This window comes from Piliocolobus tephrosceles, chromosome 14 (genome assembly GCF_002776525.5).
Source record: "Piliocolobus tephrosceles isolate RC106 chromosome 14, ASM277652v3, whole genome shotgun sequence".
Lineage (NCBI taxonomy): Eukaryota > Metazoa > Chordata > Mammalia > Primates > Cercopithecidae > Piliocolobus > Piliocolobus tephrosceles.
Genome location: NC_045447.1, coordinates 4,203,661 through 4,226,290, shown reverse-complemented (window position 1 = coordinate 4,226,290; position 22,630 = coordinate 4,203,661). Strand labels below are relative to the sequence as shown.

Sequence of the window (22,630 nt, the reverse complement as noted above, 5' to 3'; positions counted from 1 at the left end):
TGCCCACAGCGCCGAGCCGAGCCGCCCCACCTGTGCCCAGCCTCGGGTTACCTGGAGCTTCCGGGCCATGGCCACCACCTCGTGGTCTGGGGGATTGTATTTGTAGCAATTCGAGAACATCAGCCGTACATCAGCAGCAAAGCCCTGTGCGTCTGGGTACTCTCGGCCATCCATCTTCCTCTGCAACACACAGCGACAGGGGTCAGTGAGCGTGGCCTGTGGCCTCAGGACTCTCTGCCACACCCCACGAGATGAACTCTGGAGCAGGAGCCACTGCCAGCTCCAGGGCAGTGCCTACTGGCCTGGCCAGCAGGACAGCCCAGTTCTCCGGGACCTCATACAAGGAAGCTCAAAGTGAGGACATGAGAGGGTGACTCGACGGCTTGGCAGGGAGGGTCTGGGACTCCAGAGACAGATCTCCCGGTTGGAAGAAAAAGGCGCTCAACGAGAAATCCCGGGTTCCCGCGGGTGTCCCTCAGCCCCTTCCTTGTCCAGAGCGTCCCTTCACACAAAGTGGGTAAATCTTCACACGCCGACAAGCCATCGGCAGCCCAGGGGCGGCGTGAGGCTGCGGCAAAGTCAGATTCCACCAGCAACAGGGGCCTGCTCAGTCTACACAAGGAAATGTTATTTTTCCCTCGAGGAAGCCAGTGGCCGTTAGCCAGCTTGCGTCTTACAGAAGCACCCCGGTATCCCAGGGGCCGAGCTGGACCTAAGGGACTCCATGTTGTGTCCAGCGGCAGTTCCTAAACCCCACAGGGGTGGAGGCAATGGGGGCGTGTGGGCCGACACCCACCCACGTTTACTCGGCCACATAGAGACCCTAGAGCAAAACCCACTGCAGGTCCCACCTGGCTTTGGCAAGCAGAGAACTGAGGCCAAGGCATGGGCAGACAGTCCCAGGTGGCAGGGGTGAGGAGGGCACACAGTCAGTCCCCAGAGCTGGGAGGTGCAGGTGGCTCGGCCGGGGAGTGGCCAGAGGCAGGATCGTCGACGGATGTTTCAAGGTGGCCTCTGGGAACACGCCAGTTGGGGCAAAAAGAGGTCACACTGCGCCGGAGGGAGTGAGTTTCCCATCCCGGGACGGCTTCAAGGAGAGGGACCTTGTCAGGGACCTCGAGGGGGGACACACGCAAGGGCAGGGCGAGTCTACCCCGACCGCTCCATGGGGTCCAGGCTGCATTCATCCAGGTGCCAGTGAGATGGAGGGGCTGGGTCCTAACCCGTAGAGGGCGCCCCCCAACTCAGGGCCCGCACCCTGTGCCCTCAGACATGAGACCCATCCAGTAGGAAGGGCTGGCAGAAAGAACCCGGAAGCACAGAGGAACCTGAAAGCCTCTGATGTTGGGAGAAAAGCTTGTTTTCTGCCTTAGCAGGTGCCGGGGCAAACCATCCCCAAAAGCTCCATCTGTAAAACCTACAGGTCCTGAGGCCTCTCTCGCTGATTCACTGCCCTTTCCCCGCAGCGTCTGGGCCACACTCGCAGGCAGCAGGTGCTGCCACGGCACCTGGCTTCTCCTCGCGCCAGGACAGACAAGAGGTGGAAGCTCCGAACAAAGCAGATCACAACTTTAAAGTGAACTGATTTTCTAGAGCTTCTTTATTACGGTTTCAAGGGCATATCAGACCCTTCCACCAAAACGGAATTAAGCTGAGCTTCAGTCCAGCACAAACACTGGAACCCCCAATGATGTTCCGGAAATTCCTATTACTGTGCTGTGGTAGACACACAAACCCTGGCCCTGGAGGCTGGAGCCGAGGCTCCTGGCAGCTCCTGGGCCGCGTGGCTCCGGCCCTCAGCTTCCCCACCCACGGCAGTGAAGCCAGGCGGCCGCGCTCATCGCTTTCGCCTGACTGTGCACCCGGCACTGGGGCCTGAGCCAGCCAGGTCTGTCCCGGCCGAGATCCAGTCAACCAGGGAAGAAAAGGCTTTCATCAGGGGATCCTGGCTCAGGGGGTGCAGAATAACTGCGACTGGCTTTCCAGGATGAAAACAAAAAACTGCCCAACAGGGCTCCCAGCAGCTCTTCCCAGGGCCACCAGCAGTTGGCGGAGGAGGCGGGCCACACCTCCACCGCCTGCATGTCCCCGGGAGCTGGCTCAGAACTGTCCCAGAGGGAGACCAGGTGCCAGCCAGAAGTTTGGAAAGGCGCTCAGGGAAGACCTTGTGGAGCTCACCCTGCCTTGGGGCGGCGCAGCTCAAATGCCACCCCCCACCGGGACCAGACTCACTCTGACCTGCTGCGAGGCACACAAGAGGCCAAGCAGAGGCTGCCGCCTCGAGAAGACGGGCATGGGGGAGGCCAGGCTCTCAGTCTCAGCTCTGCCACCCGCCCAGAGCCCGCTTCCGTCTGGTGAGGGGGTGGGGCTTGGAGGCATTTAAGGGACAGAAGCCAGGCCACCCCCACCGGCCGCCTCAGTCCGGTCTGCTTTGAGGCGCCTGTATCCAGGGCTTGAGGGAGGCAAAGTGTAGCTTTAAAACTTGAGCCAACTGTGAGAGTGGCCCAGATCTACCTGATGATACAGAATGGGAGGTGGGAAGGAAATCAATTAAATCACCAAATGGGTTTGATGGGAATAAACACAACAGAGCCACAGACTCCGGGACCCACAGGCAGGGCACACCTTTCTCACTGAGCCCTGCCAGCCACAGCCACGGCTGCAGGGACCAGCCCGGAGGGTGCGCTTCTCCGGCAGGCGAGACCCTGCTCCCCGAGAGCCCCCACTCAGCCAGCACAAGACATTAGCACCCATGGCAGATCTGCAGGACGTGGGCAGAGCAGGGCCTGCCGCGCGGCCACGTACTTTCACAGTGCTGAGGTCCATCGGGTGCTTGATGATGTCGTGATAGTCATGCAGCTCCAGGGCCTCGGCGTCCACCGGCTTGTAGAAGGGCCAGGCGTAGGCCGCGTGCTTCTTGGACAGCATCTCCCTGAGGATGCTGTCGCAGTAGCGCAGGTGCTCTGACAGCTTGCCCTTCTTGCCTGCGTGCTGGGGCACCTCGCCGTCCTCCAAGTCCTTCTTGGGAGGCTTGATGGGGCGGCCACCACTCTCCCGCCGGGCCACCACTTTGGCCTGCTTGGGGTCTGACAACGGCGGGGGTGACTCGCTCCGGCTGGCAGTGATAGCCGACGTCGTGGGAGTGGTTGTGTCTGCTTTCCGCTTCACGCCCTTTTTCTGCGACAGTGAAATAACCAGTGAGCCCCGGAAACCAGGCCGCTGCCCCGAAGACGCATGTCACTGCAGCCGCGTTTCTGGGGCACTGCCTGTCTGCCTGCCTGGCGCTGGGCTAAGCGGCCACATGCACGGCCCCACAGGAGAGGACACCAAGGCTCAGGGGCCACGTCACTGGCCCAAGGTCACACAGCTGGCAGTGGTGAGGCTGGGACTCTCCCTCAGGCTCAACTCTGAAACCCGCCCTCACCTGGGCGTGGGGAGACCCCTCTCCCTTAGCCCCGAGGACTCAGGGGTCCCGGGTGGGCTCGCACCTCACACCCCAAGCCATGTGAGGTGCTGCATGCAATTCGCCAGACGCCTAACAAGCACCCAGGCCAGGACCCGGGGACCTCAGCGCTGCAGAGACCTGGGAACTCCCTGCTTTTAGAGACCAGCAGGAAAGTTCCAGACAAGGGCCTGACAGCGGGGGCTCCGCAGACAAACACAAGTTTTGCGGGACAAGGAGGAGGCAGGAGAGCATTCCGGACACAGGGCAGGGGCAGCCCAACCAGGAGGCATGAAGCAGCCACAGCAGCTCTGGGAACAAGGGACTTCAGGGAGTGAGTGGGCGAGTCTGGACTCCATCCCGGCGGCAATGGGAGCCACTGAAGGCTATTTCAAGCCAGGAGAGGAGGGAGACGACCCACAGAGCCTTCCACGGGTGTGTCCTGGGGGCGGAGCCAGGCACCAGGCAGACACTCATGTTTAACGTCCAGGCCTCCTGGGGGTGTGCAGGTCTCTCTGGGCAGCCTGCAAGGGCCTCAGCACCCAGCACCCATGGGCATCACCTCAGCGTTCCAGGGCCAGGGCTCAGTGTGCACCCTGAGACCAGCTCAGCCGGCTTCTAATCTTAGCCCAGCGGGAGAGGAGCCAGCCCACGGCACCTGCCGTCTAGAGAGCCACCCACAGTCACTGCCCAGCCAAGCCGCCGCCCTCGGACTGGCAGGGGCCGGAGCTGGCTATCCACAACACTTGACAGGCACCCACGGGCTGCCAAGCGCCAGGCGCGTGCCGCAGAGGGCGGGTGGGGGCAGGGACGGACTCATCTGGCCGTGGCAAATGGGACATGCTCCAGAAACAGCCCCCGCTGGGGGAGGCGGCTTGGCCGGGGGCCACCCATAAGTGCAGGCAGTGAAGGCCACGGGGAGGGGAAGCAACGGAGGTGGCGTTTTACCTTGGGCGAGCCATTTAACCCCTTTGAGCGCCCGCTTCCTCATCTGTAAGATGGGGGAAATACTGTCTGCCCCAGAGGGTTGCTGTGAGGATCAAATCGAAGAAGATAATACACATAAGTGCCTGGTACGGGCCCTGCCCAAAGCAGGAGACTCACCAGGCCTCGCTAGCCCCAAATCTTGCAGGGAGCACCCACTCCCTGCCGAGACCAACAGGGCCCGCTGTGAAAAGCTCCCAGCCAAGTGGGGAGCAGGATAGGCAGGTCCCCATGCTCCCATGTGGAGCCCACGGGCGGGACCGGCTTGGGTGCCGGCACCTCACAACGCACCCAGGTGGGTACAGCTGGCACCACTCTCCTGGCTGTGAGCAAGGGAGGACCAGGACCCTCCCACCCTTGCTTCTCTCCCACACCTTCCCCACCTTGACCAAGCCCTTGGCCAGGGCTTCTGGCCAGAGAAGCTGGGGTTCAAGTTCAGCCAGGCCCTCCCTTACCAGCTGTGTGACCTTCAGCTCCCCAGGCCTAGGTCTCCTCATCTGCGTCAGGAACAACGGCCTGACCTCCCAGGGCGCAGAGAGAATCACTCCCAAGAGCCGGCACTCAGGGAAAGATGGGAGCCCCCCGCCCACTGCTCCTGCCCTGACCTCAGGAACCCTGGCTGGGCTCGGATGCCCCAGCCGTCCGGACTCGGGGTGCTCACCTTGACAACAGGCGGCGTAGGAGGGACCACAGGGACGATGGGTGTGGCAGGAGGAGGTGGGGCGGCAGCTGGGGGGACCGGGACCGACGTGACGTTTGCAGTGATGGTTGGTACAGGGGTGGCAGCAATGACGGGCGTCTGGGAGACAGTGGGGGGCACACTCTGAAAGGGGGTCGCTGGGGAGACAGAGGACACGGCCGCCACTTGCTGCGTACCTTTAAGACAAGGAAGGGACATTTGGTATGCCAGGCTCTACTAGTATTTCCAGAAGCTTCCAGTGCCACCCCTCCAGCCAGAACATGGGGGCCAGCTCTGTGCTGCCAAAACCCCCAGCCAGAAGAGCCCTCCATGCTGAGATGCCCCCAACCCTGCATCCTGGGGGCAGGACTGCTCTGGCTCATCTTGGCTAAGGGCTCCCCGCATGAAGGGGAGACCCCCGCCACAGACCACAGGAGGCAGAACAAGGAAGCCAGGGCAGTCCCATGGCCTGGCAGTCTAGGGCCACCCTGGAGTCACAGAAAGCTGGTACCGAACTTGGTTCCCTCAGTAACTAGCTGAGTGACCAAGGATGTGGCCATACTTAAGCCCCCAGCTTCTACCATCTGCAACACGGGAAAGCACACAGCACTGACCATCCCGCTCGGTCAGCCTTTCCATCTGGACACGCCTGTGTGCCAGGTTTCCAGGCCAGGTGGGATCCCAGGGCTCACAGCACTAATCACCACCGTGCTCCCCAACAAGGAGAGGCGGTCTGACTTGACCAGGGAGCCAAGCAGGTGACAGTGACTCTCAGGTCACAGAGAATAAAATGAGTGCTGAAGAGACAAAGCCCTAGGAGGGGTACAGGCCCCAGGTGTCATGGAAGAAGTGACTTCAGGGCTGGAGCTGGAAGGGAGAGCAGGATTTGGCAGGTGAAGAGCAGGGACAGGTGATCCTCCCAGACCATGAGCTCTTCCCTAGAGTGGGCTCAAAGGCAGCCAGCTCCGGCGTTACTGTCATCTGTATCCCTGGGCTAGCCGCCCCTCCAACATCACCCACAGGCCACACTCAGCCAAGACCCAGCACCCACAAGCTCTTCATGACAGACGGGAAACAGCTCAGATGGCTAAGGGACTCGTGTCCCAGCCCATCCGTCCGTGGGCCTCTGCACAGAGGCCCCGCCCCTTGCCCGCCCTGGCTCCCTGTACCTGCGCTCTGGACTCCCGCAGACGGCTTCCGGCCTTTGCCCTTTGGAGCAGGGGGTAATAATTCAACTTCCTCTTGGGGCATCTGGGCCACTTTTTGTAGAAAAATTTTCTCTAAGGCTTGGGCCATTAGCACAATGTCATCTGTGGGCTGAAGACACAGAGAGTCCAGGTCACCGGTCAGGAAAGGGGCTGTGTGCTTGCAAAGGACATTATTAGTTGTAGCTCAAAAAAATACTTAAAATTTGTTAACAAATTTGGCAGCGCAGGAGAGAACTAAATGAATATATATAATATATATACACATACGTATACACAGATAATATATATACACACACACACACACAGTTTTTTTGAGATGAAGTCTTGCTCTGTCACCCAGGCTGGAGTGTAGTGGCACGATTTCGGCTCATTGCAACCTCCACCTCCCAGGTTTAACTAATTCTCCTGCCTTAGCCTTCCAAGTAGCTGGGATTACATAGGTGCCTGCCACCACACCCGGGCAATTTTTTTGTATCTTTAGTACAGATGGGGTTTCACCATGTTGCACAGGTTGGTTTCAAACTCCTGAGCTCAAGAGATCCACCCACCTTGGCCTCCCAAAGTGCTGGGATTACAGGTGTGAGCCACAGCACCCGGCCAGGTGATGGCTTTGGGCCGGCCCAAGAGCTGCTGCAAAGCACGCAGGCCCACCTGGCACTGGCAAGAATGGCCGGGGGATCCGCGCCACACAGCACCCGAATCCTTACTGCAAGTGGCATTCTGGGCCGGCATCTTACCTTGTTATAAATGTAACAATTTGTAAACATGGTGTTGAAGTCCTGCATACATTCACTTGCACTCCAATAGTAATTATTTTCTAGTCTCTTCTTAATAGTCCCCATATCCATTGGGTTTTTTATTATTTTATGATAATCCTAGGAAAGAGATTTTCAGAGGCATTACCAAAAGATTCTACATAATTATTTTCGCAATTCCCAAGAGGACACAGCCTGGCCTTTCCAAGTGGACTGAGGACTGGGGCTGGCCCAGAGGCACTTTCTGATCTCTGACGGCAGTGGGCTATGGTGAGGTGGGCACTTGGCCAGCTCCAAACTCCTGCCTAACCTCTCTCCGGACCCCAAGCACGTGCAGAGGGGAGCCCACAGGGCTAGGGCAGACCCCAGGACAGGTCTACATACTGGAGATGGGGCCAAACCTTCCGGGGCCTAAACTTACAGGTGACCAGGGCCTAGCAGAGCCTAGAGCCCAGGCCACCAAGCACCAGCCCAGGGCTTCCTCTGCAATGCTCAGGGTTTGTCTATTTGGGCCCGAGTCAAAAATGAGCGTGCAGCTGAGGGCACCCTCGCCCAGAAAGCAGGCCTCAACATCTCTGCCTCTAACTCCAAGTGGGCTCGCCAAGCTGGCAGATGGGCCATCCTGCAAGAGCCAGTGAGGCAGAAGGCCCCAGTGAGCCTCGACTCCTAAGCCCCATCACCGTCCACCTGCTTTCCTCCCAGACACGCCTAGCTTCTCCCTATTTCCTGCACCTGGGGCAGCCGCCCTCCACTCTCCCACGCCCACGTGGCCGCCGTGTGCCTTCGTGCTGTGGGCTTCCTGAGGCACAGGCTGTCCCCAGCTTAGCAGCACCTTCCCAAGGCCAGAGTGGTAGTCTTTCCAGGAGTGGGGGCAGCATGAGGGGGGCAGAGGAAGGCAGCAGCAGAACGTGGCTCTTGGGGTGGCAGCAGCTACGCACCGGCAGGTTCAGTTTGATTGCGTCCACGGGCTGGTAGAAGGGCCAGGCGAACTGGTGTTTCCAGAGCGTCTTCACCACCACATTCTGCATGTACTGCAGCTGGTTGGTCTTGCGGCCGGGCTTGCTGGGGTTGGAGACCTCCGGGGGCGGTGGGTTCACAGGGCCCGGGGCTGCCGGGATCCCCGCGGGGGCGACTGTCGTGGTGGTGGACATCCTCTGGCAGCTCGTTCACTTTGTGTCACAGCAGCGGCTTGGAGAGGCCCTGGCTGCTTCTACACTCCCTGAGGAGGCGCGACGTCCCATTTCCGGGCCCAACCAGGCGACAACTGCAGGGAGGAAGCACAACAGAGAGGCAGGCCAGTCACTTTGGGGACCCCACCTCTCCCAGCTGCGGCAGGCTCCAGAGGGCACCTGTTCGAGCCCCGGCAGGGCCTGCTCCACTCACTCACCCCCGTTGCCCAGCCACCCAGATGAGTGGCTGTCGGGAGAGCTGCTCAAGCCAAGCGCCACCAGCTCAGGATGACTCTCCAACCACTGCTCTCAGGCCCGGGAGGGAAGGCCTGGGCGGCGGAGGGAGCTCAGGCACACGCCATTTGCTCCCAGGTGGGGGCTTGGGGCACACGCTGGGAGGCAGGTGTGCCAAGGGACTCAGCCACTGGCAGCCTTCTGCCCACCAACCAACCACTCGTGAGGGCCGACTAGTTGCTACTGGGCTCTGACAGCTTGGCTAAGAGAATGTTCTGAAGAGTGACCCATGAGTGGACAGCCACGATGTGGGCCCAACACAGCCACGGTAAGCGGAGCCAGCACAACACAGACCTTTGCAGACCCAAACACGGTGCGGGGAGGTGGCACCCCCAAGCGAGGCCAAGCAGTGAGGTTCTACCGTAACCAGGAGAACAAGCCCAGGTTTGTGATGGTGGTGTGGTTGTGACCCGGCCTGACTCTTGGCCAATCAGAGAGGTGGGAGCAGCAGCTCAGACCCTGCCGACCTCCTCACCCCAGCTGACCACAGGGAGCTCTGCACATGCAAGATGCTGGGGCTTCCCTGGCCCCGACTGGCTGGCCACAGGCAGGGCTGGCAAGAAGAGGCCACCGCCACCCTGCCTGTCCTAGGAGGGCACAGATAGTCGGGAGTGCCCACAGGAACGCTGCAGAGTGGAGAATGCATGCAGGCCTCCAACCACGGCCAGGGCCCTGCGGTGTGGCCCCGGGTCTACCTGTAAAGGTGTGGGGCAGACGTGAGGAGCTCTAACCCGGCGCCTGGGACTTCAACTTCAGCCTTGTACCTTGCTGCCATTTGGGCCTTTCCCGCGCTCGTATAACTGACAGACAGGTCAGGGCTGCAGGCTCCCCTCGGAGCACAGGCAACAGCTCTGCCGTGGGAGGAGCCGGCTCCGGCCCCAGAACCAGCCACTTGTAGATGCTCAGGGTAGACAGTCAAGACTAGGAAAGTTTGTGAGCTGGCTGACATCTGGTTGATCTCCTGAAATCTGCCCCGGTTAGCAATTACACCCCAGCAATGGGCAAATGCTGCAAACCAGGAGCCCCTCCCCAAGCTGGATGTTCGATGTTGTCAGCACCCTGCATGGCAACCTCACTTCCTCCCACCCCACCCCAGAGTGGAAAGGGCTTCAAAGCTACGCGCAACGCAGCTCACCCACCAAGCATGCCTGCACGAGAGAACATGTCTCAACTCCAGGGGCGCCCACCTGTGCCAAGGTCTCATCCAGGGAAGCCCCTCATACCCAACCTCTTCCACGCCCCTCCATCTCACCAAGCCGCTACTCACAGCCCCAGGCTGCAATCCTGGTGGGGAGGGCAGCTGCGCCGGTTTCTGTGTCTTCACCCCAGACACAGAGCTGCTGTGCTGGGTACAAACCTGGGGTCCCCCAAACGCCTCTCTTCCTGCTGCCCCAGGCCAGAGGGTGGCGGCACTGCCCCTTGCCACCACCACTTGCTAGGATTTCCATGAAGCCCTCCCAGCAGGGTTCCCTGCTCTGCCCCACAAGGACCGCCTAGCCGGTACTGCAGGGTGACCCTGTTAAAACCAAGTCAGATCAAGTCACTGGTCTGCTCACAACCTCCCAGGCGCTCCATGTGACTCAGAGTGAAAGCGAGTCCAGCCCCACCCTGGCTGGTGGGGCCTGGGGTGACCCAGAGTCCTGAGACCTGTGTCCTGTCTCCTGTGACTTACGGCCCTCCCTCAATGCCTGGACAGCAGCAGGCTCCTGCCCTTCCAAGGTCTGCAGGTACCTCCCAGAACACCCTTTCTGCTGGGCCCCAGGCAGCACAGATGCTGGGGCCAGCCACACAACCTGGTCCTTCCACTTCCCCACGAGGCTCCTGAGGCTGGAGGAGTCAGGCAGAGAGAGAGCTCACGCCAGTGACGGGCACCAAGCACCACACGCAGCTCCGCTGAGACGGCCGGGCAGCACCAACAGAAGGCCCAGGCTGTGCTGCTGCCGCCTCCCAGGGCCCAGATGTCGGCTCCCAGGTGTCAGTCATGGGGGGAAATTCCCAGTACCCACTGCTGCTGCACAGGCCCAGGAGCCAGGAAATGGGGCTGAAACTGACCTTTGGGGGTGTGGGAGTGGTCATGGGACAAAGGAAGGCTCCCAGGCTGCAGGCCAGCTTCCTCCAAGCATGAGGATAGACAGTCACAGCTCAACGTGGGGGCCTGCTTCTGCTGCCATCGGGACACAACGCCTGGCCAGATGAGGCCCTTCAAGCCACCCACTTCCAGCCACCCGCCCACTGTTCCAAACCAGAGGCTGAGTAGGAGCCCAGCTCCGGCCATGGACACCGGAGTGCAGGCCTCGTCCTGGGTGGGGAAGGTAGCCCCGCCCAGCCATGGACTGTGAGCTTGAGCAAGGCAGAGGGAGGAGCGCCCTGGGCTCTGGTTGGCACAAGCCCACCAGCCACTGCAGAGCCGCCCGAGGCCCAGCCCAGGAGCCCTCCTGGTGCTGCCAGGGAAATCCCGGCCAATGTGGTTAAAGCTCTAGGGCTGCGCCTGGTGCCAGCATGCGCTCACTGAATGCCAGTGGTCACTACAGGCCCTGAGGGTGCAGTTCGCCTTCAGCTCCGCTACCTGGCAGAAACACACCGACCCCAACAAGACCTGGAAGGCTGAGGGGTGCAGTGTAAAAAGCCCCTGGCACACACTGGCAGGCGACTGCCCCACCCCGGTGGCGAGGTATGGTGACCTCACCTCTCCTGGAACACAAACCCTGCCCTCTGAGACACCTACCCCACACACACTCAGATTTTTGCAAAAACTTGAGGACAACACAATGCCATAAGTGGCCCTGCCTCCCCAAGAAGCCCTCAGCACAGAAGTGGAGCCCCCCGGCGGCCTGGCACCAGCCAGTGGGAGGGGCAGGGAGGGAGGGCAGCCAGAGGGCAAAGGGGTGGCATCCCCTTCAAGCCCTCTCCACTACCAGATACCGAGACCCACCACCTGGTAAGGACCACGCCGGGCAAGACGAGACCAGAAGACGAGTCAGGTGAAAGCCCAGGGCGACCCCTCCCTGTGGGAGAGTGTGCGACTCCCAGAGTCCTGGGGGGAGGGACGGCTGAGATGGGCTCAGTGCCTCAGGTCACCGTCCACAGCACATTCACACCACACCATCCCCTCTGGGGCTGAAGGCCAGTCCCGTCCGCAGACGCCTTCCCTCCAAGTGCAGTGGGTGGACAGACAAAAACCTCAGCCAGCGCCTGGCTCTGCCACCCTCGGTGTCTCAACTGTCCAGACAGAGAAGATGAAGAAACCAGAAGGCATCTGTGCGAGGGAGCCCCACACGGACACTGGAAAGAACCAGGGCGACCTGCAGACCACCTTGAAAGACCTCCCTTAGGGCGGCGGAAACGAGATGAGGCAAACAGCTTCCCGACCAGAGCCCAGGCACCTTCCACGTCTGTGCGGGCAGCTCGGGGCCCCACCCCGAGATGTGAAAGGCAACTGAGGTTTCCACACGGAAATTACAATGAAACAGACACCGGCCAGGCCAGCTGAAAATCACTGATGGACGAAGGTACAAATCGACGTGGAGGTTCCAACAAGAGAACGACGGTGGTGGGATCACCCTACCCCAGCCTCTGAGCACCCCAGAGGACGCACAAGCAGGACAGCCAGGTGCTTTCACACCATGCTCACCCCACCTCCGCCCTCTGGCCCAGACGTCGGTGGCTCCTCTGCGGGGTGAGGTGGGGTGGCAGCAGACAGTGGAGAAACCACCACAAACAGCACAGGTGGTCGGCCAGGGCCACAAACCCTTCAGCTCACTGATGCCGAGACCCCCGCAATCCCCACCACAAACCTGCAAGGTCAGAATGACTGCGCACATGTACAGACGACTAAGCTGAGGCCCCTTCCTCCTTCACCTCCGGAGTGCCATCTGAGCGCAGAGGCTTTGCGACACAAAGCACTCAGCAGTGGGCAGTAGAGGCACAGCCTAGGATCCAGACCCTGGGCTTCCTATCCCAGGCTCCTCAGCCTGCAGGCAGCCACACAGCAAGAGGACCCTGGGCAATTGAAGAACGAGGCGCTCCTGCTTCCCCCACCCCCAGAGGCAAGGACACAAAGGCAGCCCAGGGCAGGACCAGCCACCAGCCACAAGGCCCCTCCAGAACCCAAGGTTCAGTGGAGACTCTGAAAGGGCTGACTGCAGGGCCCCCACGGGGTCCGCACACCCGACACAGAGGCCAAGCAGAAAGGCGGTAGGGGGCCCCCACGGGGTCCGCACACCAGACACAGAGGCCCTGTAAAGGAGGCATGGAGTGCCCGGGTGTCGGCACACCAGGATCCACAGCCCAGCTCTCCACCCCCAGCTGACCTCGCTGTGAAGTTAAGAGATGGTTTGTGCTGAGAGCTCAGTAAGGCCATCATCTGCCGAGTGCTTCCCACCACAGCCCATGGGCAGGCATGAGGGTCATGCGCCCCACGGGCCACAGCTTCACTCATGCAAGGACATTCTGGGGGCTGGGACGTACTAGCCAGTGGCTAGAACTGGGTGTGACTATGGGCCCCCTTGGCCGGGGAGAAAAGGAGGTGCCCCTAGATCCCAAGTCACCCAGGGCCGCAGCAAAGGGAGGAGGACCTTGCATCACTCCAGGGTGCCACGTGGACGAACAGAGGTAACACTGGGAGCGTGGCTGGCAGTGTTGGACATTCAGAACACATCTACCCAAAACAAACATGGCCTTTACTTCTCCCAGCTCCCAGAAACAAAGTAAACAGAAGGATCGTGTCTGGACGCCAGGGACCAGCCCCTCACTGTTACAGCCCTATCCCCCCAGGCCGGAGTCTGACCACTCCGTGTCACCTGCCTCTACTCCTGTCGTGACTGTCAACTTTCTGGATTTCAGAAAGTCAAACCTGCCAGGGGAGCCTTTCCCCAGGGGGTGGAGGTGTCTCTCCTACCCGCACCCCTACCCCAGGGTCTGAGATGACATCACAAATCAAACCCGGTATTCTGCAGAGATACACAGGTTCAAACTATGGGCAGCCTTGCATCAGCTGTAAAGGGTCCAGTCCCTTGCTCAGCCCACTGTGTCACCAAGAGGGAGGGTGGGCGGGTGGCCAAAGAGGGCTCCGTTTTACAGTCCAGGAAGGGGTGGCCCGGGCCCCACGGCTGGTGTAGGCAGTGGCACTGGCTGTGAAGCAAAGCTGGGCACTGGTGGCTGTGCCTTGGGCTGCTGTGCTGGCAGAGCCTGCTGGAGGAGTCAAGGGGCACTGAGATTCAACACTGGCTGTATTTCCGGAACCAGAGTTAGTACCGAGGGTGCGGTGGCATTGTGGTTATAACCTTTCAAAAGTCCTCATCTTTCAGGGATTTGGACTGAAAGTTCTATGAATTAAATGTGTCTAGAATTTGCTTCCTAACATGAGGGGTGAAAATGAGTGGGGTCTGGAAGAAACGGGCCAACCCAGAGCTGCTCCTGCCCGCAGAAGCTTCTCAGAGGGAAGAGGGCGCACCTCCCTTCTCCCCAGGCCCCCAGCACCCCGTTCCTCCACACACACACACTGCATGCTGTGTCCTCACAGCAACTGTGGGGTCCAGGGTTCTGCCTTGCACCCACTCTCCACCTTCACGGGATGGGGAGGAAGCTGAGGAGCCGCCTGTGAGGAAGTGGGGCGGGATGGGGCAGGTGGACTCAGGTGGAGTGACTTGAGCTGGAGGAAGGCAGCAGTGCCAGAGACCCCAGTGCCTTCAAGTCTAGACACACGAAACCTTGGTGTTGCTATCCCTCCTTCACCCCTCGTACCTGCCCTGCGGGAATGTGCAGCAGAAGGGGGTGTGGTCTCCTGGGGGTAAATCCTTGTTCCTCTTCTCGGGGAGCGGGGCGGGGGACCCACGCCAGGGCTCACAGGGACCCTGGACACTGGCGGAGCAGGAAGCCAGCGTGCTAGAATGTGAACCTGAAGGGTCTGTGAGCATGTATAGGGGCTCAACCAGGCCTGCCAGCTAAAGGGTGGGAGACAGGGCAGGAGAACTAATTTCACCACTCAGTCCTCCTGTGGTGAGGGGCTCCCACACAGCCTGCTGGCAGCTGCTTCGCTCTGAGGGGCTCTTTGCTGTGTGGGCAAGGCCCCCTCAGGAAGGCAGCCCGGCCATTAGCTGCCTGTCACAGCAGCAGCCTCATCCTCAGCAAACGCACTCCATCCCTGGGACTGTGGCAGGGAAGCTGTGGGTCCCCTGGGGACAGGCCTGGGGAGCCAGATGTGCTACTGCTGCTCTCCCCCGAGCACCACAGGACAGGAATGGAGCTCCATCTCCCAGAGGAGGAGGCGGAGGCTCAGAGATCCTCCCTGGGGCCCACCTCCCCGGGTCTCCCACTCAGCTGCCCACGAAGCCCATGCTATAGAGCCCACAGGCACTGCCTGCTGGGCCCAGCAGAGGGAGAGGCAGAGGCCACCCTTGCCAGTCGGGTGAAAGTCGGAGTGAGCAGGCAGCCTGCCTTAGACACAAGAGGATCTGAAACTGCCCAGAGAGGAAACTCAGACAAACCACAAAAGTCCTCGAACGCCGAGCAAAAAACTCAGCAGCGAGTGGGTCTGGTGAGATCCTCAAAGACCCAGGTCATGTGCAGTGGCTGCACCTTGGGAGGGGCAGGAGGATCCCCTGAAGCCAGGAGTTCAAGACCAGCCTGGGCAACATAGTAAGCACCTTGGGAGGGGCAGGAGGATCCCCTGAAGCCAGGAGTTCAAGACCAGCCTGGGCAACATAGTAAGTCTCTGATTCTATGAAAATTTTAAAAAATTAGCCAGGCCTGGTGGTGCACCTAGAATCCCAGCTACTCAGGAGGCTGAGGTTGGGAGGATCACTTGAGCCTGGGAGCTTGAGGACACAGTCAGCTGTGATCGCACTGCTGCACTCTAGCCTGGATGTCAGAGCAAGCCCCGACACTGACACACACACACACACACACACACACAATCTGGAATGCCACGGAGATTTCCAAGGTAGCCAGCACACACGCGCACGCGCACACACACACACACACGATCTGGAATGCCATGGAGATTTCCAAGGTAGCCAGCAGGAAGGGCAGTGGCCAGTCTCCCTGAACACTGACTAGCCCCCTCCCTGGGTCCCACTCATGCCCTATCCAGGAGGGGCTCTGTGCTGGACATGGAAGGGATGTTGGTGAGGGGGCCCGAGTCCTACCTATCCTCACCATTGCTGTGTGGCCCCAGGCAGGCACACCTCTGGCCCAGAAGCTGTGGGTGCTCTCCCGAATCCCTCCCAAGGTCCCTGGACTCCGCCTTCCTCTCCATAGGGCGCAGGAGGACCTGAATGAAAAGCAGAAATTCAGCCCCCTTTAGACTGACCCAGCCCAGAATTTATCAGAAAAGATGATGAGTCCTGGACCGTTTCAGGGCTGTGGACAAACGGGGAAGGAATGGGAATCTGTAAAGTTGCCACCAAAGAAAACACCCAGAAAAGCCGGCAGCAGCCTCCCCGACCCCTCCCGCCGTTCCATGGCCCTCCTGGGGAGCAGGGAACTAGAGGCAAGAGCAGGCACACCACCTGGCCAGCACAGCAGCACAGCCTTCAGGCACTCCACAGACGGAGGACAGAGGGGTGCCGCCCCCAACGCCAGACCCTGGGGCAGACCAGCCAAGGGGCAGCGGCTGGACCATGGGGGCATCTCCAGCCTGGTTTGGCCCCAGAACACAAAGCCCTTATTTGGGGTCCAGGAAGGAGGAGTCCCAGCTTTCAGCAAACAGGCAGGGCTGGAAGGATGGCCTACCAAGGCCACTCCGGCTATAGCATGGGTCGGGAGGAGCCGTGGCAGGGAGGGACAGGCTACACAGCTCTGCAGGGGCTCAGCCAGGCCTGCCAGCTAAAGGGTGGGAGACAGGAGCACCGGAACCAGGGGTGGGGGTGCTGGAGGAAACGAGGGGAGGCCTTTCCCAGGGGTTCCCCATTTCCCAGGGGTCTCCAGCCCTGGGATTTCCATAGCCCTGGGCCTCCGTACCCTGAGGGTCCCCATGTCCCTGACTGGGTGGCCCCCACTGCGGCACTCCAGCCCGTCTTCTGGACTCTGTCCTGCATCAGTGGGGGACAGATGAGCCCCATCTTCCATAGGTGGAGGGGACGCTCAGAGGTTAAGGGGCACAAGGTCACCCAGGCAGAGAAGGCCAGAGCCAGCTTGAACAAAGCTGGACATCCACGCCAGACTCACCGCCAGCACCCCACAGCCCCAGAATTCTCGGGATAATGCTGGGAGCAGTGCTGTGATTGCCTGTGGCAGGAGGGAGCTGAGCCTGTGAGAAAGGACCCCAGCCTGCCGCCCCCACACCCGAAACTAACCCAGCCAACCCAGCACTTGTCCCCAGGCGGCCAGAGGGGCCTCCTCCCCAGCCCACGTGGTGACCAGCGGCCACCCTGGGGCCACCCTCCAGGACTCGGGAAACTGGATCTGTCCGGGCAGGGCTGCCTTCAGTGACAGACGGAGCCAACTGCTTCCTTCTGTGGAGCCAGGGGAGAAGTCGGGGGTTGGGGGCCCCCTGTCGCCCTGGAGGAGCCCTGGGGAGGGCAGCTGGGCATCATGGGCCCCACCCGAGCAGGCACGGCCAGTCCTGGCGCCTACTCCCCAGGGGACTCTGCCCAGTGCCGTGAGCCCCTCATGCACAGCGCACCTGCTCTCCCACAGCTGCCTGGCCGCCTGTCTACAGACCCAGCCCTGTCCCCGGGCGCTTCAGCGGACTGGTGGGGCTGTCCTGGGGCATGGCCCCAGACGCACTGGGCAGGTTGCAGCTGCCAGCACCACCTCTCCCGTGACTGTCCCTTGTACCCCACAGTTCTCCCCATTCTGCACCCCCCAGTGCCTTCCAGACCTAAGACCTCATACGCCTCCTGCTTTCTGAACCCAGGGCCTGTGCTTCTCCATGGCCCCACGGCCCTAGGAAAATGGCCTCTCAGAAGGTTTCCCTTCCTGCCATGACGCCCCCACAGCCTTCTAGCCACACCCTATCACCTCTTCCAAGCTCTGTCCCCACCCACCTCTCTACCCCTGCGGGACCCTCGAGGGGCGTAAGGAGGCCTGACCCTCCTCTGCACACAGTGGGAACGAGGAAGCCAGCCCCATAGACACGGGTCGGGCCCTCCCAACCCCAGGCCACTGCCACGTAGTCAGGGTCTCCCACAGGGCTGGGAAGGGCAGGAGAGTCACGACTCAGGCAGGGGACTCTCTTCAGAGGGGCAGTGAGTGAGGACAGCACCTGGCCCTTTACAGGGAAGGGGACACCGTGCTCTCAGAGGGACACAGACTCAGGGTCAGGCCCTGGAACTCCGCCGACCGTGCACTTCCTAAAACAAAGCTGCGGCGGGCCCACCCAGCACCCATCTGTCTGCTCCATCTCCTCTCGGCCGGCCTGCTGAGAACCAAACTCACAAAACACCCCGGCCAAGGAGTCAAGCCTGGCCTTACCGCTCTCCCACCCAGCCATGCCAAGTCAGGACAAGGGGCCAGCAGGGCCGCAGCTCTCAGACCATCCCCTTGGTTATGTTGTCCATGTTCTCTGCCCGCCCCCAGCCACAAACGCGGAGGACTGCAGGGCGCCCCCAGGTCTGTTGCCCGGACAGACCGGAGGCAGAGCTAAGAGCAGAGCGTGGGCATGCAGCACACCTGTCTGTGAGTCCACAGCCCACAGAGCCACTGTGCTTGACCCTTGCCTCCTACCCAGCCCCTGGCACCAGCAAGGGCCTGGTCAGCGCACCCAGGGCTCCGTCCTGTGGTGTGGGCAGATGGGGGCGGGTGGCACCGTGGACCCGCAGGCTCACACAGGTGCCCCTTTGCATGTTTTGCTCCCTGTAGGATTGTCAGGCCAGGGCTGCAGGGACGCATGCCACAGGGAGGGCATCCCCTCAGCCGCTTATGGCAGATTCTTCTTCCTTCTGCCACGTGACAGGTTATAGCTACAACACTCAACACTCCTGCAGGGGCCAGGCACCCCGCACAGATGTATCTGTGCCTCATCTCGGTCAGTGCTCACACAGAGGCTAAGGACGTCCCACCCCCAAGCCCCACAGCTCCCAGGTACCGACTCGGAGCCCCAGGTCCTCACAGGTGCACCGAGGGCACTCCCTCTGCCCCAGACTCCAGGCCCAACCAGCAGCCGCCTCTGCAGATCACACCCGAGTCCACCGGGTGCTCTGGGAAATGCTGCAGCTGGTTAACAAGCCACACTCAGAAAGACCCAGCCGGCAACTTCTGAACATCACCGCACCCTCAGCAGGACACTTTTCCAAGTGGCTGGAGAAGTTGTCCCCACGACACCTCATTAACTTCCGACAAACTTAGTACCCTGGGGGCCTGCAGCAAGGAGGGGGGCGGGGGCATGTTCCAAGCCCCGTCTTCCCAACACAAGGCTCCGAAGGCCCCGCGAGGAGGCAGCCTGCGAACTGACTCTCAGGGAACAGCCACAGGCTGGTGCCAGATGCAGACAGCCAACAGCACAGACACAACAGGGTCCGAGCCTCCAGTCACACGCACAGGTCCTGTCTCCACTGGGAGCTCAATCAAAAGTGGCCAGAAGACTCACAATTTAAACCATCAACAGGTGAATGGCCCAAAATGTGACACTTTCTCTTGAAAAGAGCTCTCGGGCATGGTAGCTCACACCTATAATCTCAGCACTTCGGGAGGCTCAAATGGGTGGATCACCTGAGGTCAGGAGTTCAAGACCGGCATGGCCAACATGGGAAACTCCATCTTTACCAAAACATAAAAATAAAAATAGCCAGGCGTGGTGGCGGGCACCTGCAACCCCACCCAGCTACTTGGGAGGCTGAGGCAGGGAGAAATGCTTGAACCCAGGAGGTGGAGGTTGCAGTGAGGGGAAATCATGCCATTACACACCAGCCTGGGCAACAGAATGAGACTCTGTCTCAAAATAAATAAATAAATGAGCTCTTGAGGATCGTGGCCGAGCACGGTGGCTCATGCTTATAATCCCAGCACTTCAGGAGGCTGAGGCGGGTGGGTCACTTATGGCCAGAAGTTTGAGACCAGCCTGGCCAACATGGTGAAACTCTATTTCTACTAAAAATACAAACAAACAAATAAGCAAGCCCTCAAGCATCTCAGATGGCAGGAGTCCAGGAACTGGAGCAGGGAGGCCCGGGCACAGGGGCCCATGATTTCACAGAAAGGAGAGGCAAAGAAAGCCCTATGCTCCACCACCAGCTGGGCACCTCTACAAGGTGGCAGTACCAACAAAAACACAGGAGCAAGGCCATTCTTGGCAAATGCTGACCCAAATGCACCTGGCGCCCCATCATGCTTTGCCACCTGTACATCTCTTCTCCTCCATCTCTTGACCCCTCTCCCTTGAGCCACAGGGGTCAAGAAGGCCCCAGGCAGACCAACAAGTTCCAAAAACCTTCTTATGGCAAGAAGCCTTGCATTCTGCCTTGATTCATCCAGTTACCTTTTAGCTTCAACCAGATACTGGCTTCGTGATACAAGGGACCTGCCAGCCAGGCGCGGTAGCTCATGCCTATAATCCCAGCACTTTGGGAGGCCAAGGCAGGTGGATCATGAGGTAAGGAACTTGAGACCAGCCTGGCCAACATAGTGAAACCCGTCTCTATTAAAAATACAAAAAAAAATAGCGGTGCATGGTGGCAGACTCCTGTAATCCCAGCTAAGCAGGAGAACCGCTAGAACCCGAGAGGTGGGGGTTGCAGTGAACTGAGATCGTGCCACTGCACTCCAGCCGGGGTGATAATGCGAGACTCCATCTCAAGGGGGAAAAAAAAAAAAAGGAACCTGCCTGGGACAGGAACCCCATCAGGTCAGTTATACCTTGATGATTGGGTCAAGGAAGCAAGAGGAGGATCCTCTGACCAACTGCTTTAACTGCTTTGAAAACCAAGAGACCTGCAGCATGACTTCAGGCAAGCCCCCACCTCCCAGGCAGCAACGCCGGGAAAGGTAGACCCCGGCTCCCCACACCCCGCCCCAGTACCGGAGAACTGGGCCGACGAGTGGCTGGACAGACACAGCACAGCTGTTGGTTTTGTGCCAATCACCCCACTTGGGAAACCCCGAGCCACCATGCCTCAGAGAAAGTGGTGGCACTTCCTGGTGGCACCAGGAATGGGACGAGGCCATCACCGCCCGCCTGGTACACAGGGCTCCTGCGGCTGGCACCTCCAGAGCCTGGAGGAAGAGGGCAGAGGAAGGGACCGCAGGCTGCAGCAGGCCTGGCTGCTCCGCTTTGCACACCCCCACTTTCACTTTCTGGGTATGACTACTCCAGAGTGTAGGGCACGGAGTGTTTGCAAGTCCCGTCCTTCATTCAAAGCTCACTCACTTCCGACGCAGGCGCGAGTTGTCAAAGGAATTACTCTGCTTTCTAAAAACAAAACAAAAATAAAAACGGGAGTGACTGCCCACCCGGAGAAAGCTTTTGAAATCCCTCCTCCCCGGATGTCCCAGCGGCAGGGCTCAGGCTGGAGCTGCTCCCATAGTCTTTCCAGGCACCCGGTGCCCTGCTGAGGCACTGGGCCTCCGAGGCTACCGAGAAGGTCAGAAAGAAACGCCCCTCGCTCGCCTGCAGCCTGTCCCGTCACAGCGAGTGCCTTATCTTTCCTGATCAGTAACCACCAGCACACATCAAGGCCTCAACAGAGAAAACGGCAAACACAGACCTTTATTTGCAAATGAGAGGCTGCATCAGGGCTGCCAGGGAAGGACCCCGGAGGGAGGTGTCCCTAACCCCTGAGGCCAGCCCCTTGCAGGGATTTAGACCTTCCTTAGACCCCCGTTGGAAGCCAGTAACAAACTACTTTCCCCAGAAAAATGCCACACAACTTTGCATAGATTTCAGAATCTCCCCGGGGCCACTGCATGGACCCAGAAAAAAACCCTCCATTTTAAAGGAAAGAGTAAGGGGAAAAGCCTACAAAAGAGGAGGGAAAAAGAAAATTCTTTTCCTCTTCTGTTTCTTCTCACAGGGGAGGGCGGGGGAGGGCAGGACACGCGAAGCTGTCTCTTGCAGTTCCAGTCCAATTACTCTGCCCACCAATGCACTACAGTCTCCCCTCCTGGTTAACTTTTGAAGACAATGGCCAAGTTTAATGTAAGGGAGAGAAACCCCAGCTATGTATTTCTGAGCAGAAAGCTTTCAACCAAAATTAAGGATCGCAACCACTCGAGCACTGGGTCCAATGGAGGAACTCACACGATGGACGCCGGGTCCCTGCCCCCGGTGGGTCTCGGGGGCCGAGTTCTGGGACGCCCGCCCTCGAGGGAAAGGAGGCCGCGCGAAGCCCCCATCCCGGCCCTGCCCCCATACGAGCAACCGGTGGAATGAGACTTCCCGCACGCCCCAGCTTTATTCACAGGGAGCCCACCAGGGCCATGTGGGTGTACAAGGTTCGGGGTACGCATTTCTCCCCGGATGGGCTTGTATCACGTTGTCACTCCGGCGGCCCCCAAAAGTGGGAAGGAGGGGAAGCGCCCCCGACCCTCCCGCTCCAACTCGCCCTCGCCCGGATTAAGCTATTTTCAGGCTGATTTCAAAACGGGAACTGGGTCTCCCCCTGGTTTGGATGCAATAATCCGACAACTCAGGGGGGCTCAAAGTCAGCTCTGGGCCCGTAACTCTGGGAGGAGGCCGCGCAGAGCCCAGGCCCGAGCCCAGCCTTGCCCCCCGCCCCCGCAGCGGCGCGCGGCGACGGGCCCCAGGCGCGGGACCCAGCAACGGCTCTGGAGAGAGGCCGGCGGGACAGGCGCGGGGAAAGTAGCGCCGCGGAGCGCACGGCCGCAGGCCGGGGCCGCCGCGCGCACCTTCCCCCTCCGCGTCCTCCTTGAGTTCCCCCCTTCGAAAGATGGCGGGCGGAGGAAAGGGGGAAAAAAATCCCTTCCGTGAGGGAGGGCGCGCGGAGGCCGGGCTGGCGCGGGGCGCGCGGGCCGCGCCAACTCCGGGCTGCGCGCCCCGGCCGCAGCGACGCCCCCGAGTCCGGGACGGAGGCGGCCAGGCGGGAGCGGGCGGAGGGGAGCGGAGTCCGCGCCGCCGCTGCTGCTACCGCCGCCGCGACCCCGGGCGGCCGCCGCGCTTTGTTGCATCGTGGCCGCGCACAAAGGCGGCGGCAGCGGCGGCCCCG

The 22,630-nt window shown here is 60.5% G+C and overlaps 1 protein-coding gene across 4 annotated transcripts in view; it reads right to left on the bottom strand.

The window, feature by feature from the left end:
- Nucleotides 1-22,630, bottom strand: part of BRD3 (bromodomain containing 3) — a 38,247-nt gene that overhangs the window by 15,006 nt on the left and 611 nt on the right. For 3 of the 4 annotated variants that reach the window (XM_023188961.2, XM_023188963.2, XM_023188962.2), the window contains exons 2-7: nt 8,007-8,332; nt 7,051-7,188; nt 6,275-6,422; nt 5,088-5,302; nt 2,806-3,177; nt 52-180 (exon numbers count right to left, since the gene is read on the bottom strand). In XM_023188961.2, coding sequence (XP_023044729.1) covers nt 52-180; nt 2,806-3,177; nt 5,088-5,302; nt 6,275-6,422; nt 7,051-7,188; nt 8,007-8,219 — 1,215 coding nt within the window. In that variant the 5' untranslated portion in view covers nt 8,220-8,332. Of the gene's footprint in view, nt 1-51; nt 181-2,805; nt 3,178-5,087; nt 5,303-6,274; nt 6,423-7,050; nt 7,189-8,006; nt 8,333-15,686; nt 15,858-22,630 lie in introns of those variants that run through there. The other variant, XM_023188959.3, reaches the window with a different exon arrangement.